General features: G+C 42.3%; 1 protein-coding gene across 5 annotated transcripts in view; it reads left to right on the forward strand.

Moving 5' to 3' along the window:
- TCF3 (transcription factor 3) overlaps positions 1-16,789 on the forward strand; it is a 132,607-nt gene that overhangs the window by 63,333 nt on the left and 52,485 nt on the right. For all 5 annotated transcript variants that reach the window (XM_070943820.1, XM_070943826.1, XM_070943834.1 and 2 more), the window contains exons 5-6: positions 1,000-1,096; positions 11,867-11,931. In XM_070943820.1, the coding sequence (XP_070799921.1) occupies positions 1,000-1,096; positions 11,867-11,931 (162 nt within the window). The remainder of the gene's footprint in view (positions 1-999; positions 1,097-11,866; positions 11,932-16,789) is intronic.

Genomic DNA, 16,789 nt, shown 5'->3' on the forward strand with positions numbered 1-16,789 from the left:
AACTCTGAGGTGGATTCCGTCTTTTATGATGGAGGCTTTCTGTATGTGCTGAGGTTTTGTGATTTCCTCACTTCCCTCCATAACCCTGAGGCAGCATGGCTTAAGGGAAGTGTGTTGACTTATTTAACTTGTGCACCACTTCAGCCGAGATCCAGTCTGGTGTAAGGCATCAGGCTAGAAACTGGGAGATGGTGAATCCTAGTCCCGCACCTTGGGCAAGAAGCCAACTGGTTGACTTGGCTTGGGCCAGTCATTCTCTCTCAGCATAGGAAAACACTTCTGAAAAACCTTGCCAAGAAACTTCAAGGACTTGTCCAGGCAATCTTTGAGAATCGGGCATGATTGAACAGGAGGGGGAAAAATTGAAAAATGAGAGTATATAGCAGTGATAGCTAACCTTTTTGCCATCGTGTACCAAAAGCAGGGGGAACATGAGGGGGGTCGCGCGCACGTGTGCCCACACCCATAATGCAATGTGCCCCCGCGCATGTGCTCCCCCACCCGCTTTTGGCACATGATGGCCCGGTAGGCCTATTTTTCGCCCTCCCCAGGCTCCAGAGGCTTTCTTGGAGCCTGGGGATGGCGAAAACGGCCTTCCCCACCTCCCCAGAGGCCCTCCGGAGGCCGGAAACAGCCTATTTCCCAACTTCCGGTGGGCCCAGAAGGCCCAAAAAATCAGCTGGCTGGCGCGTGCAGGTGTGCTGCAGCTGAACTAGGACAATGCTCACGTGCCCACCAATCTGGCTCCGTGTGCCACCTGTGGCACACGTGCCATAGTTTTGCCATCCTGGGTATATAGAAACAGTTTGCTAGTCAGTTGGAGTTGATTTGATCCATTCCAAGATAGCTGGCCTTTATACGATCCAACTAAATTGAATTGTAAAGGTGTATTTTGATTTGGAAATGGTTCTGGGATACCCATAATCTTGTGGATTGAGATAGGAGTGGGTAGGCAATGTGCTTCATGACTATGGATACTAATTTTTTTTCCCCTTATAGCAGGGTTATGGCGAAGGTTCACACTACAGTGAACACAGGGACCTGCCATCCCATAACAGCATATCTTCGTCATCATTCCTGGGGTCTGGAATAGTAGGTAAGTGTCCCTGCTTGGAGCAAGTCTTGACATTGTAAAATTTTGCTCACCTGGAACTCTACCCACCAACAAGATGACTGCTGTATTTGATGGGACTGGTCCTGTTTGATTTTAGTAGAAAGGGAGATGATAGCAGAACGTAACCTGCTTTCTTCCTGGTCATCTCATCAGCCTTCTGATGATGCTTTGTTGACCACCTTGGTCAGGGGTCAGTAACCTATGGCTCCAGAGCCACATGTGGCTCTTTGGGCCCTCTGCTGTGACTCCCTGTCAAGTGATCCCAAGACTGGCTGGCCCCGTCCCTCGCCCTCCCCTCCCAGTCACTCCTCACCTGGCCTGAGAAGGTAAGGGAAATGGTGGGGGATGGAGACGCGGCCAGGGCAGAGACAGAGAGATACAGAAACAGCGGGGGAGAGAGAGACATAGAGATATACAGAGAGAGAGGGGGGAGGGAGGGAGGGAGGGGAGAGAGAGATATGTCAAAAGGATTTTGTGGTTCCCGGTGTTTTTTAACAACTGGTTCTCTACCCTAATGACCGGCTGGGTAGGCGTGGCTAGGGGGGTGTCATGTGACCGGTGGAAGTGAGTGACATTGAGTTGGCCACACCCACCCAGGTTTTGTGGCTCCCGGTGTTTTCTTTTCTGTGGGAAGCGGGTCCAAATGGCTCTTTGAGAATTTAAGATTGCAGACCCCTGACCTTGGTTATTAGTCTTTGTGTGACTTGTCTCTCAGCCATCACCATTTCCTGATTCCCTTGTGGGGAAAAATGGGAAATGTCGATCTTGCTCAGAACCAAGAGAATCCTTACGTTCATAGGAATTATTGCATAGGAATTATTGCATAGGAATTAATTTTTCTGGCTGCCCCAGTTAAATGGAACCAGCAGCATCGCTTTTCTTGCAAGGCCATTTCTGAAGGTGAGGGGTCCTTGGTGCTGTCTGAGTCTGGTTGTTTTCTTGCAGTCGTTTCATTACCCAGACTAGGTAACATCATCAACAGTGATGACGTGGCAGATAGTCCTCGAATTACGACCACAATTGAGCCCAAAATTTATGTTGCTAGGTGAGACATTTGTTGAGTGAGTTTTGCCCCATTTTACGAACTTTTTTTTTTTTTTTAATTTGATTTATATGCCGCCCTTCTCCGGAGACTCAGGGCGGCTTACAATGCGTTAAGCAATAAGCAATAGCCTTCATTCTTTTGTATATTTTATACAAAGTCAGCTTATTGCCCCCACAAACTGGGTCCTCATTTCACCTACCTTAGAAAGGATGGAAGGCTGAGTCAACCTTGAGCCTTGGAGAGATTCGAACCAGCAGAAATTGCAGGCAGTTGGTCTTAATAACAAGGTGCATTAAACCATTGTACTATCAACTTCCTTGCCAAAGTTGTTAAATGAATCACTGCAGTTGTAAAGTTAGTAACACGGTTGTTAAGTGAATCTGGCTTCCCCCGTTGACTTTGCTTCTCAGAAGGTCGCAAAATGGGATCACATGACCCTTGGGACACTTGCAACCGTCATAAATACGAGTCAGTTGCCAAGCATCTGAATTCTGCTCACATGCCCAGAGGGATGCTGCAAAGGTCACAACTGTGAAAAATGGTCGTAAGTCACATTTTTCAGTGCTATTGTAACTTTGAACGGTCACTAAACAAATTGTTGTAAGTCGAGGAATACCTGTACCTAGTTTGTATAATGAAACGCCTGCAAGAAAACAACCAAGTTCATACAGCACCAAGGTAACAGTAACAGAGTTGGACGGGAACTTGGAGGTCATCTAGTCCAGCCCCCTGCTCACGCAGGAGACCTACACTAGGGATTCGAACCACCAAACTGCCGACCTTTCTGATCGACAAGCTCAGTGTTTTAGCCACTGAGCCACCAAGGATCCCTCATTTCAACCCAGAGCTACAAATATTCTCCTTTGGAAGGGGTGTTTGTACATATAAAGCCACATGACTCACATTTTTGAGGTACTCTTAACGGATCCCCCTCCCCCACACCTCCTGAGAGCATTTGTGAATTAATCAACAGTAAGGGAGAAAAGCAAAGGGGTTGGTGGGAATTATTTAACTGTTAGGAAGGAAACCAAACCGCCTGAGTAGATCTCTTTCAAGTAATTATTTCTAGCAATTAACTCCTTTTCAGGGCTAAGCTTGCTAATCTAGCCAGCATTGTAACTGGTGTGCATCCTGGACAATGGGTTTTAATCGGTTCACAGTCTTCCGCTCCTCCCTCCCAACTGCCTTTAATCTCAACATGTTATCTTTCCTCCTCTGTTCCCTTGCTAGGAATTATATACTTAATAGAATGATTGGTTTTGAAAATCCCATTTTTCTTCCAAATGCCACAGTGAGGGGGGAAACCCTTTGTGTTCCTTCAACCAGACCCTGAAATATCCACATGTTCGTGTTTGGCCACCAGCTGAGACATGTTAGCAATTTGTAGGGCAGAGAGGTATGCAAAAGAACCATTGCATCTTTCTCCTGAATGCCAATCTTGCTGCCCTGGGATGGCCTGGCATATTTTTCTGGAACTTAATCCTCTGAACCGGAAGCTGTTGGGGTGTGTTCTGGCCAAGATCCTAGAATGTTGGGTTTTGCTCGTGCCTAGGATTACATTGGCTGTTTCCTGACTTAATGCTAAGCCAGGATTTGTTAACCATTGTGTGTTGAAACATCAAGAGCATGTTCATTTACACAGCATGTGGGGGGGGGGAAGCAATAGATAGGTTAATTGATCCTGGAAAGTCAGCTGCCAACCAAATAGCATTTTGTGTAGATGAGCCAATGAATGCCAACCATAGTTAAACATACTTTTTAAAAAAATCTCCACAGGTAAGGTAGCTTCTTTCCCCCTCTGACTGAGAACTAACAAATTTGTATCTTTGCCTATCATTCTTTAGTGCGAGCAACAAACTGGGCAGAGCCAAGCTAAACCATAGTTTCCACAATACATTGAAAGACTTACCTTAGGGTGAAGGCAACAAAACAGGGGCCTGGTGGCTCAGCAGACTGATAGCATTGTGATTAACACCAGCTGTCTGCAATTACTGTAAGTTCGAATCTCGCCAGGCTCAAGGTTGACTCAGCCTTCCATCCTTTCTAAGGTAGGTAAATTGAGGACCCAGTTTGTGCGGGCAATAAGCTGACTTTGTATAAATATACAAAAGTATGAAGGCTATTGCTTAACGCATTGTAAGCCGCCCTGAGTCTCCAGAGAAGGGCAGCATATAAATCAAATTTTTAAAAAAACCATGGTTATTGCTAACCCAAGTGAAGCTTATTTGGATTGTGATTCTATTTTTGCAGGAGTCAAGCGCAAAAATTCACAAATGTCAAAAAGTTCACAAATGTATATCTGCATAAGGCCTATGAGGAGTAGATGTGAAATTCTGAATTTCTCCAACCTACTAATTGGATTAATTGCCTTCTCTCCTCCCCGCCCCCTCCAGCCAATCTGTCTCCTTATTAACAATTCTTAACCCTTTCGGAAACAGACGTCCTTTAGAGAGGCAATCAAAATTCAACATCACATCCTTCCTGCTAAGGCAACCTGCTTTCCAGGGCAGAATGTATTAGATCCATGCATAGAACGAGACATGTTTTCTGTTTCATATGTACTTCTACTGACCACCCTTATAGCAGTGTAGATTTCGTCATAATTTCCTGAAGTTAGCAGTGATGATTTTAAAATTAAATGGTCAGGTCTAAGAATTATCTTGGGGGGGGGAGACAAAAAGGTCCTAGGACTGTACCAGTTATCTGACAGGAGTGGGGGGAGGTCCTGAGACTGAAGCCAGTAGTTCTTTGGGCATTTTGATAGTGTTAACCATCTTGAAATCAAGCAATAACAGATGCATGATCGCTATTATAATAGCTGGCACTTGAAAACATACCAGCTTTTAATATACAGGCAGTCCTCAACTTAACGACCATAATTGAGCCTCAAATTTCCATTGCTAAGCAGGACAGTAGCTAAGTGAGTTTTGCCCCGTTTTGCGATCTTTCTTGCCACAGTTATTAAGGGAATCACTGCCGTTGATAAGTTAGTAACATGGTTGTTAAGTGAATCTGGCTTCCCCGTTGATTTTGCTTGTTCAGAAGGTCACAAAAGGTGAAAATTCAAAATGCCAAGCCTTTGAATTTTGATCACGTGACCATGGGGACGCTGCAACGGTCGTAAGTGTGGGGAAATGGCCCTAGGTCACTTTTTTCATTGCTGTAGTAACTTCAAACGGTCCCGAAATGAATGGTTGTAAATCGAGGACTACCTGTATTACAAAATGAGGGGCAAGGAAGGAGAGATGGCTGCAGTTCTCTTCTCCCACCAGCCTCGCGTCATGTCTAAGCAGCAGCCCTGATTTGAAGGCATCCGTGTGTAAACTCCCAGTAGGCCGAACAAATTGCCTGTGTGGAACACACCTGTTCTTCCCTGATGAAATCCATTGTCAAATGGAGAAAGATACCCTAAAGTCACTGGTGTGTCTCTCTTACTCTGCAGCTTTGCTTTAATTTGGTTCATTGGTTGCAACTCTGAATGTTATGTGTGTATGCATGCATGCAGCTAGGGCCATTATCTCAACCGTATTGCAACTCTGCAGAAAGGATTCAGGATTGTTGTGTGCCAAAATCAAGAAATCCCTGCAGGCAAACCCTCACGGAATTTCCATTTTGACTATTCCTTTGCAATGATGACCTATCCATGACCTGCAATTTGTATATTAATGGCCCTTACATGATTCAGATTTCTTATTTAACCATGATTTGGTTGGTGTGCTAGACCTTTGTTATTTCCAGTTCATTCATATTTGAAAAATAAGTTTGTATTTTAATTTATTCCCAAAGGCTTTGAAAAAGAGTCATAGAGTCGTAATGAGAGCTCTGACAACTTCCATTTAGCTTAGCTGTTTATTTCCCCAGTGTTAAGGTTATTTTGCCTGGTTTCCTCCCGTTTATGAATTTTCAAGGGAGTCTGCATAAAAATTTGCATAAATTTTGTCCATTTTTTCCTTATGCTGTACAATCTACTTTTGCACACAATTTTCCAATACTTGCATTTTTTGGAAGCCATTTCTCACTAAGGGTTGGGTTTTCCCAAATAACACAATTTTTGGAATTCAGAAAAATACAGATTTGAGTGTATTATTGTTTTCTAGGTTTATAGAACTTAGAGATGTAAGAATTTTATAAGCTTCAATTAAAATGTTTGCCGTGCAAAAGTTGTTCCCTATTTCCAGCCAAAAAAAGACATCTGAGACCCAATGGGCATAGGTTGAAGGTGGATAATGAGTATCCCTTTCCATTTTATAGCTCCAGGAATTCACCAAAATTGTATTTCTGAAATTTGGCTGCAAAAATGTTGAAAAATGTAGAGCCGTGGTGGCACAGTGGTTAAAATGCAGTATTGCAGCCTAATTCTGACGGCTGCCAGCAGTTTGATCCTGACCGGCTCAAGGTTGATTCAGCTTTCCATCCTTTCTGAGAAAAAAATTCCTGACAATTAGAACAATTAATCAATGGAACAAGTTGCCTTCAGAAGTTGTGAATGCTCCAACACTGAAGATTGGACAACTATTTGTCTGAAATGGTATACGACAGGGGTGTCAAACTCGATTTCATTGGGGGCTGCATCACGGTTGTGTTTGACCTTGGGGGGCTGGGATGAGCGTGGCCTGGGTGGGTGTGGCCGGCTCGATGTCACTCACGTTGCGAGCGCCTATGAGCGCTCTGCCAGCAAAAATGGAGCTTGGGAGTGCTGCCCGTGGCCCTTGCGAGCTCTGTTTTCGGCTGCGATGGCCTCCTGCAACCCTCTGCCAGTGAAAACGGAGCTCAGGAGGATTGCACACAGCCCTCCCGAGCTCTGTTTTCACTGGCAGAGGCACTGCGGGGCAGTCCTTCGCTGTTTCCAGGACAGCCCCACGGGTCAGATCTAAACACCCCGTGGACCGGATCCGGCCCCCAGGCCTTGAGTTTGACACCCCTGGTATAGGGTTTCCGGCCTAAGTACAGGGTTGAACTGGAAGACCTTCAAGATCCCTTCCAACTCTGTTATTCTATTCTATTCTTTAATTTTTCTGAGGTAAAATGAAGACCCAGATTGTTGGGGGCAATAAGTTGACTCCATAAACAGCTTACAAAGGACTGTAAAGCATTATGGAGTAGTATATAAATCTAAGCACTAATGCTTGTGGGAAGGAACCCAGTCTAAGTGCTATTGCTATTTCTAGGGATACAAATAGTCCTCAACTTACTAGTCACTTAACAACTGTTCAAAGTTATGACAGACTTCAAAAAAGCTACTTACGACTCATCCCCAAAGTTACAACTGCCCCCTCTACCCCCCACCCCTCCCCCTGCGTTACATGATTGCATTTCAGGCACTTGGCAACCGGCTCGCATTTATGTCCAGTTGCAGCATATTATGGTCACGTGGCTGCAATTTACGATATGTTTTGACGTTTTATAGCAGAAAATGTTTTTTTAAAAAAACCCTCCTATTGGATACACTTGGATTTGCTTAACAACCCTGTGGTTCGCTTACTTATTGCGATGACTTCACTTTACCACCATTGTAAAAATGGTCACAAAAATCAAATTTGGTCACGTGGTAACCTGCTTAACCACCACAACAACTTACAGCCAAAATTCTGGGTTCAGTTGTGGTTGTAAGTCAAGGTCTACAGTCTAAGTCAATGTGCCGTGCCCCCTCCTTTATTCCTTTTTGCTAAAATACAGGAGGAAATTAGTGCATTAGATGTGCTTGGTATATCTATTTTGTCTCACGGGAACAAGGCTTTGCTCGTTGCAGGGACATCATGAAGACCTTGTCTCTTGCAGCACTTAGAACTCAAGGGGGAAATAATTAACATTAAATTAAAAATTAAAATACAAATGCCTAGCCACAAAAATAATATTAACTTGGACGTATTAGCAAATACATGGCAATTGATTAAAAGAAAATAACACGGACTCACACTAAGCCAGGAAGTAATTTCTAAAGTGCTTTTTTTTCCTTGGGATAAGAGAGCCGGCCGAGAAAGAGGAAAATCCCCCCCCCCCGCCATTTACCTCCCCTCTCATCCTGATCTTGTCAAGATTAATTCCTGTGCATAGCTATAGAAGCTCCAATCTAGAAGGAAAGATCTTGCCATTTGCTTTTCGAAGGCTCCTGAACGTCTCTGTTGTGGTTTAACCCGAGTCAGCACGGTGGCAAAAAAACCCACTAGGGCTATTTTTATGCGGTGGGAGGGGGGCGGAGAGTAGAATGAGGGCAGTCATATGGCAAAATTAGTTCCTAAACCGCTTTTAAAAAATTAGGTCAGTTAAAAGATTTCGCCCTACAACCTTTTGACCTCCTGTTTACTTAATGCTAAGCCTCTCAAATGAATGGGAATGTGCGTGGCCTAATGCCTGTTTGCTGTTGAAAAATGTTATATCACCGCTGGGTTTTCCAACCGGTGTACATTTGAGAAAAGTCAGGATCGGCCTTGATGGCCAAATGACTGCCTCTGAAGGACATCTGCTGGGAGACTGGTGGACTTCCTGGTGCAGGTGGGTGGGCCATGGTGAGAACAGGCAGCTGAACCAGATGGGACCAGGGGATCTGAGCCAGCTGTTTGCATTCGTGTGAATGACATTTATTTTAGTGTGAGTTTTCAGCATGGGAGAAGTAGTTGTCAGGTGTGAAAGACCAGGTTCACACATGAAGTTTCAATAAACTGATTTTTTTTGCTGAAAGCCTATGTGCAGGAATCTTTTATTGCTAAAAGCTTATGCACAGGAACTTTTTATTACTAAAACCCTATGCACAGGAATCTTCTCAACTAACAGTGGACACCTGCTTAGAGTTAGATAAGAGTCAACGGCACTTAAAGGGGGCTAGACTCAGTTCTCTTATGGCTACGTAGGGATTCTAGGCTGATCCTCCTTTTCACCCCACCCCACGTTTTGCCATCCGTTCTCCCAACAGTAGCTGAAATAATTTGAGCTCTGTGACACAGTTATATGCTAAAGTCTAACAGCCTCTTAAGTCTTTAAACAAATGTCTATGGAGATCCTCTGTTATCCAGGTTGTGGTTGTCCCAAAGGTGCTTTTTCAAAAGGCAACTGGACTTTGTTTTTCCTTGAAGACATTTCGCTTCCCATCCAAGAAGCTTCCTCAGTTCTCTTATTCTTGAATGAGAAGCGAAATGTCTTCAAGGAAAGACAAAGTCCAGTTTCCTTTTTTTTGGGGGGGGGGGAGAAACACCTTTGGGTCTTGCCATGAAGCTGGGGGAAGATGCAGAAAAGAGGACCGGAAATTTGGATAATTCAGAGGAACCTCCTTTGGAAGGCAGCTGAAGAGTTAGAAATTCTGGCAAGAGCGAAGGCTGATCTTGCTTCTGAGCCCCACTCTCTCCACCAGCAGACTAACTGGCTGCTACCCAAAACAAACTTTGAATTAGATGGAATGAAGGGGTTCAGCCAGCAAACAGTTAGGAGATTGCAATATACAGTCTTGGCGAGATCATTGGACAAGGAAAAAGCTGGGTTTGAATCCTTATGGTATTTTTGACTGGCACGCCATCTTACCCTGATTACATTGCTTGGAGGATGAAAAATCTTAAAAAGTAGGGAGAAATATCAATAGCTGCAAGCTAATTTGGAGAGGGGGAGTGGGGGCCTAAGAAAGGAAAAAGAAGGCAGATACTGGGGAGGTTCTGGTGAAAGCAAATTTATCTGTGTTATCCTGGCTTTCTCGCCTTTTAAAAAATGATAATTAACACTAAACAGTTATTCTTATCTCCATAAATGCAATCTGAGGTTTGTATGAGTGTGTATACATCAGTGAGAGGGTGACTTTGGCATGCATTCTTTCCCATGAGTGTAAAATGTATGTCTAATGTTACGTCCATACGGCCCCATAAACATCCTGTCTGTGTATAAAACATTGTTTCTGGAATAAAGGGGCCCGCTGAAAAATGTTTTATTTCATTTCCTTATAAGATTTGGCATAGAGGGAACTGGTGTTTTTTTTTTTTTAGCAGAGGGAATAAGTATGGTTACAAGATGCTTCATCCATGTCTCAGATAAGATCTAGACTTTTGCCCAGGGCCACAGAAATTATAATGCTTTATTGATGCAATATGTGGAAGCATAGAAGAGTTCTCATATGAAATGGGGTCTTCTTCTCAGCTAGAATATGGAAAAGAGGGAATCTTTTCACCTAGAACAGAGGTGTCAAACTCAAGGCCCTCAGGCCAGATCCAGCCCACAGTGTGGTCGGATCTGGCCCGCAGGGCCATCCTCCTCTACCCAATGTGAAGAGGAAAGATTGAGCCAGCATAGCTTCGGCCTGGTCTACCCAGTGCAAAGAGGAAAGATTGGGCCAGGGTGGCTTCGGCCCAGTCTACCCAGTGCGAAGAGGAAAGATCGGGCAGTGTAGCGTTGGCCTGGTCTACCCAATGCAAAGAGGAAACATGCCAGCAGTTTGGGGAATGGCGTCAAGCTGGCCACGCCTGCCCAATTGGCCACACCCACCTGGCCCCCTGACGTCAACCACAGTCCTGATGCGGCCCTCAATGAAATTGAGTTTGCCACCCCTGACCTAGAATATAGAGAAGATAGGATCTTCTCAGCTAGAATATGGAGAAAGTGAGGGTCTTCTCAACCAGAAAATGGAGAGGATGGGGTCTTTCCAGCTAGAATGTGGAGAAGAAGGGGTCTTTTCAGCTGAAGTATGGAGAGGTCTTCTCAACTAGAAATTTATAGGGTTACTTCTTTCAATTCCGAAAAAAGCACACTAATTTTATTTCGTTTTGTTTTATTTTAAAGTTATTGCCAACGGGCCAAGTATCTCAGCAGCTACGTATAATATTTATTTTGGATGTTGTTATTTTTTATTGTTTTAAAATGCTCTCAGTGTTTTAATTATGTTTTTGAATTGTAAACTGCTGAGAATCATTGAGATGGGCAGCTATAGAAATTGAATAAAAAATAATAATAATACTGGTTTGAGAAGATCTGGGATATTGGCAGTTGGTAGGGAAGTGCAGTGATTTGAATCCAAAATTGAAGAGGTGCCACAAATACGGCTGCAACACCCATCAGCGTTTCCTCTGAGAAGCCGCGTCTTTTTTTGGGAGCTCATGTAGCAGCCAGGAAAATATCCTTTTGAGTTATCCAGATATGCAACAAGCTGTTTCAGGGCGTGCTGTTGCTACCTCCTAAACTCAAATGTATATTTTCCTGCAATCCTACAGCAACAACGCAAACCCGGGAAAACATGCACTTTTTAAAGGATGCGCCAACTGTTGCAGAGTAACTTTCTGGCTTCAGATACAGAACATTGCACATCCCAAGATGTTGGATTTCCAACAAAGCTCCAGCAGATGAGGGAAATTTTTGTTTTCTTGCTGTATTCTGACTTACGTCTCCATTTATGGGTAATTTTCCAACACTTCCGATTTGCTCCCAGCAGGTTGGAGGTGAGACTAAGATGTAAAAATTCTCTATCACCAGCTCTTGGGGCATTCACTGTTGGGGAACCCTGGTGTACATAAACAGGCTGCCTTGAGATATCGTTGAACTGTATCTTTATTTTTAACCCTGATTTAACTTTTAGAAGGTTGAATTGGGTTTTGAGGGTGTCTGATAAAAAGATGCAACAGAATTGGAAGATGAATAGAACGGGAGGATTAATCCCCATCACCAGGATGCCTACCTGCTTTCAACCATCCTAATATTTCCCCAGACAGACTTTTGTCTCTTTGATTCTTGATCTCTAGGAAAAGGTACAGAAAGAAGCAACTACCCATTTGGAAGAGATGCAGGCATGCCAGCTATCAATCAGGTAAGCAAGGCTGCTCTTTTATTTTAGTTAATTCATTAATTTGAAGTGTGTTTTAAAGATTTATTCAGCAAAGTCTTGATCTTTTAGAACAGGGGTCTCCAAACTCGGTAACTTTAAGACTTGTGGATTACAACTCCTAGAATTCCCCAGCCAGCATGGCTGCCTGTGGAATACTAGGAGTTGAAGTCCGCAAGTCTTAAAGTTGCCAAGTTTGGGAACTCTTGTCTTAGAACAAAGAGATGTATGTTTTCTTTCTCGTAAGCAGAATAAGGGAATTTCACTTTTCCTCTAGGGTGCATTACAGAACATATGAATTGGAAGGGATCTTATAGGTCATCTTGTCCAAATCCCCTGCTCATTTCAGGAAACCACTAAATCATTCCACAATAGTGGGAGGGGAAGCTATTTAATCCCCATTTGAAAAAGTCCACAAGGGAGAGCCGTCATCTAGCCTCCAAGGAGGAATCAACTGCTGGAGCTCTCTGGCTTTCAAATCTAGCTTAAGTCTTGCTGTTTATCCAAAAGAGATGCGCCAGACTAGACCAAGTCCTGCTAATCCAGCATTTTCATTTTTTTCAATTCTGATCAGGATCTGGGTAGCTTCACAAGTAGAGTTTCTCTACCTGTCCATCCGTCCATCCATCTACTCATCCATCCATCCCTATCTCTATAGCTATATACACTGCTCAAAAAAATAAAGGGAACACAAGCAGAAGACATCCGAGATCTGAATGAATGAAATAGCCTTATTAAATACTTTGTTTGTTACATACAGTAGTTTTGTGTTCCCTTTAGTTGTTTGAGCAGTGTATAAACTACTGTATGTAAAGAACAAAGTATTTAATAAGGCTATTTCATTCATTCAGATCTCGGATGTCTTCTGCTTGTGTTCCCTTTATTTTTTTGAGCAGTATATTATAGCTATAGCTATATAGTTATATATCTATAGTTCTAGCTATAGATACTATATATAGTTATATAGCTATAGTTATAGCTATAGCTAGCTATTATTTGTCCCTATTATCTAGCTATCTGCCTAGATCGATCGATCAATCGTAATTAGAGTTGTGCAGGAAGTTTGAAAGGAAAGTCATTGTGACTGTCTTGAGATCTGCTGCTTGTTTATTCTCTCCTTGCAAATGGAGTTTGCATTACATTCCCATGTTCAAATACCTTCACTTCCTTGGGTTTTCCTCCCCTTCCAATTAAAAAAAAGAGTCTTTTTTTTTTTTTTTTTTTTTTGCAATAGTGTAAAAACTGCCTGTGTCCGAACACTGTAAACTGGTAACCCCTGACTCTCCTTGTGAGTTTCTTGCAATCTGCCCAGAATGCTGGGCTAACGGACTTGGAAATTCATTCTTCACGGTTTGTGTTACAATCTGTGGACACAGAGATGAGGTTTAAACCAGGGGTCTCTAAACTTGGCAAGTTTAAGACAACTTGTGGACTTCAACACCATGGCTGGCTGAGTAATTCTGGGAGTTGAAGCCCACAATCATTAAAGTTGCCATGTTTGGGGACCCCTGGTATAGACAAATGATTTGTTGAAGGAAGCCAGCACCACACGAATGAGAGATCCTCTCAGTTTCACAGTTATGCTAGTCATTCCTGCCGGTTGATGTTCTCTAAATATTTTGGATTATAACTCTCATCCTAATGGGTATGTCATCTGCGAATTACAGTGGTTATTCCCAACCGACATATTTTGAATGTGCTAGGTTGGAGAAGAGGTGGGAGACCTAAATGAAAGCTAACGAGCTAGAAATGGATCTATTTAGGTCTCCCACCTAGCAGTGAGAGCTTGCTAGGTGTTAGAAAAGAAAAAAGCCCAGAACCGAGTAGATGAGATTCTACTGAGCTGGAGCTACAAAAAAACCTTGGCTACGTAGGGAAAACCTGGCTAGAAGAAAAACACACATAGACCCTACGAAGAAGTAAGAAAATTGATACTATGCCTTTACAGGGAGGAGATGGGTGTGGCCTACTGATGAAAGCTAACGAGCTAGAAATGGATCTATTTAGGTCTCCCACCTAGCAGTGAGAGCTTGCTAGGTGTTAGAAAAGAAAAAAGCCCAGAACCGAGTAGATGAGATTCTACTGAGCTGGAGCTACAAAAAAACCTTGGCTACGTAGGGAAAACCTGGCTAGAAGAAAAACATATATATATATATATATATATATATATATATATATATATATATATATATATATATATATATATGTAGGTCTTTGGTTATTCGGGTCTTCTCCCACGTAAAATTGGAAGTGTCTTGGCGACGTTTCGACGAAGTCTCATTCGTCATCTTCAGGCTGGTGTTCTCGGCTTCGTGCTTCCAGGAGCAAAATTGCTCCTGGAAGCACGAAGCCGAGAACACCAGCCTGAAGATGACGAATGAGACTTCGTCGAAACGTCGCCAAGACACTTCCAATTTTACGTGGGAGAAGACCCGAATAACCAAAGACCTACATACAAACACCCGCGAAAACCTGAGAAAACATATATATATATATATATATATATATATATATATATATATATATATATATATATATATATATATATATATATGTATGTATGTTTTTTTTCTTCTAGCCAGGTTTTCCCTACGTAGCCAAGGTTTTTTTGTAGCTCCAGCTCAGTAGAATCTTGGCTACGTAGGGAAAACCTGGCTAGAAGAAAAACACACATAAACCCTACGAAGAAGTAAGAAAATTGAGATATATATATATATAATGTTATATTATATTATATTATATTATATTATATTATATTATATTATATTATATTATATTATATTATATTATATTATATTATATTATATTATAATTATTATATATATATATATATACACACACACACACACACACCGTATTTTTTGGACTATAAGACGCACCTGACTATAAGATGCACCTAAATTTAGAAGAGGAAAACAGCAAAAAAAAAGTTTTTGGCCTCCGTGCACCCCATTTTTGCCCCATTTTCCAGCCCATTTTCGAAGCTCTTTTTGGCCTGCTTTTGGGGCTTTTTTCAGCCTATCTTTGGAAAAAATGGACCGAAAAAAGCCTTGAAAACAAGCTGAAAAAAGCCTCGAAAACAGGCCTGAAAAAGGCCGAAAAAGGGGCGTGTGGAGGCTAAAAAAACGGCCGGTGGGTAGGCGGGACTTTGGCAATATTTGGTCTATAAGACACGCAGACATTTTCACCCCCTTTTGGGAGACAAAAAAGTGTGTCTTATAGTCCGAAAAATATGGGGTATAAATATATATATTCTCTCCCATCCCATCCCCACCTGTCTGAACAGAGCTGCGCCACAGTTGTGTGTTCCTTTCTTCTAAAGGAAAAATAAGATAAGATCCTAAAATGGTGGCAGGAGGAAAAAAAAAAAAGGTTTTTTTTCAAAAAAAAACAAACAAACCATTAGACCAATTTTTCCAAAACTTCTGAGACAGGCAGATTTATATATATATATATATATATATATATATATATATATATATATATATATATATATATATATATATATATATATATATATATATATATATATATATATTTCTGCTGAATTTCAAAGCAGATGTGCAAGGACTGCTATGGGTGCCAAAATAGATGTAATTTTAAAAACAGAACAGGAGACTTGCCAGCCGGCCATGTGTTTAAATAGTATGGGTTTGGAGTTTGCTTGTGTTGTTGTTGTTTTAATTTGCTTTCTGGTAGGAGGAGGAGGAGAGAGACATAATTGAAAGGGTGACGTCATGAATGGAAGAGTCAGTGGGAAGAGCAAGGCTCTTGCTGTGCAGACCATAAATCAAGGGGAAGAAAGCATAGCCTGTAAATTTTTCTCAGGCAAGGGGTCTGCCAAATCCAACATTATTGGTGAGACACAGTCTAAACATTTCCAGCAACAACTCTTCCGTGGTAGAATGCTTTTGAACAAGGAGTTTTCATTTTTCGCCCCCCCAATACAGGTAGTCCACGGGAATGGTGTGGTGGCCTAGAGGTGGAGCTCTCGCCTCACAATCAGGAGGCTGTGAGTTCGATCCTAGGTAGAGGCAGATATTTCTCTCTCTGGGCACACTGAAAATATATCTGCTGAACAAAATTCTGCATTGGCAACAGGAAGGGCATCCGGCCATTAAACACTCTGCTGGCTCCATTCAGTTGCCAAGACAGACTCCACCCCGCAAGGGATTATGGGGCCGTTAAACGATGATGATTAATACAGGTAGTCCTCGACTTATGACCACAATTGAGTCCAAGATTTTGGTTGTTAACTGAGACATTTGTTCAGTGAATTTTGCCCCATTTTACGACTTTTCTTGACACAGTTGTTAAGTGAATTGCCGCAGTTTATAAATTAGTGACACGATTATTAAGCGAATCTGGCTTCCCCATTGACTTTGCTTGTCAGAAGGTCGCAAAACTGTGATCCCATGATCCTGGACACAGCAAAGGTCATAAATATGAAACCCGTTGTCAAGCATCTGGATCTTGTTCATGTGATCATGGGGATGCAGCAATGGTTGTAAGTGTGAAAAATGATCATAAGTCACATTTTTCAGTGCCGTTGTAACTTTGAAAGGTCACTAAATGAACTGTTATAAGTCGAGGACTACCTATACTTACTAGTTACTGGTCTTGTAAGAATTGGTAGAGATGAAAATTCTGATGATACAAAACCAGATGTTTCTCAAGTAAGACATAAAAAAGGAACAGTTCCCCTTTCCTACAGGTAATCTTCAACGTACAACAGTTCGTTTAATGACCATTCAAAGTTACAACAGCACTGAATAAAAGTGACATTTTTCACACTTACGACCATTGCAGCACCCCCTTGATCACATGAGCAAGATTCAGATGC

The sequence above is a fragment of the Pituophis catenifer genome, unplaced genomic scaffold (assembly GCF_029215685.1).
Source record: "Pituophis catenifer annectens isolate HBS135680 unplaced genomic scaffold, rPitCat1.0.hap2 SCAF_1, whole genome shotgun sequence".
Classification (NCBI taxonomy): Eukaryota; Metazoa; Chordata; class Lepidosauria; order Squamata; family Colubridae; genus Pituophis; species Pituophis catenifer.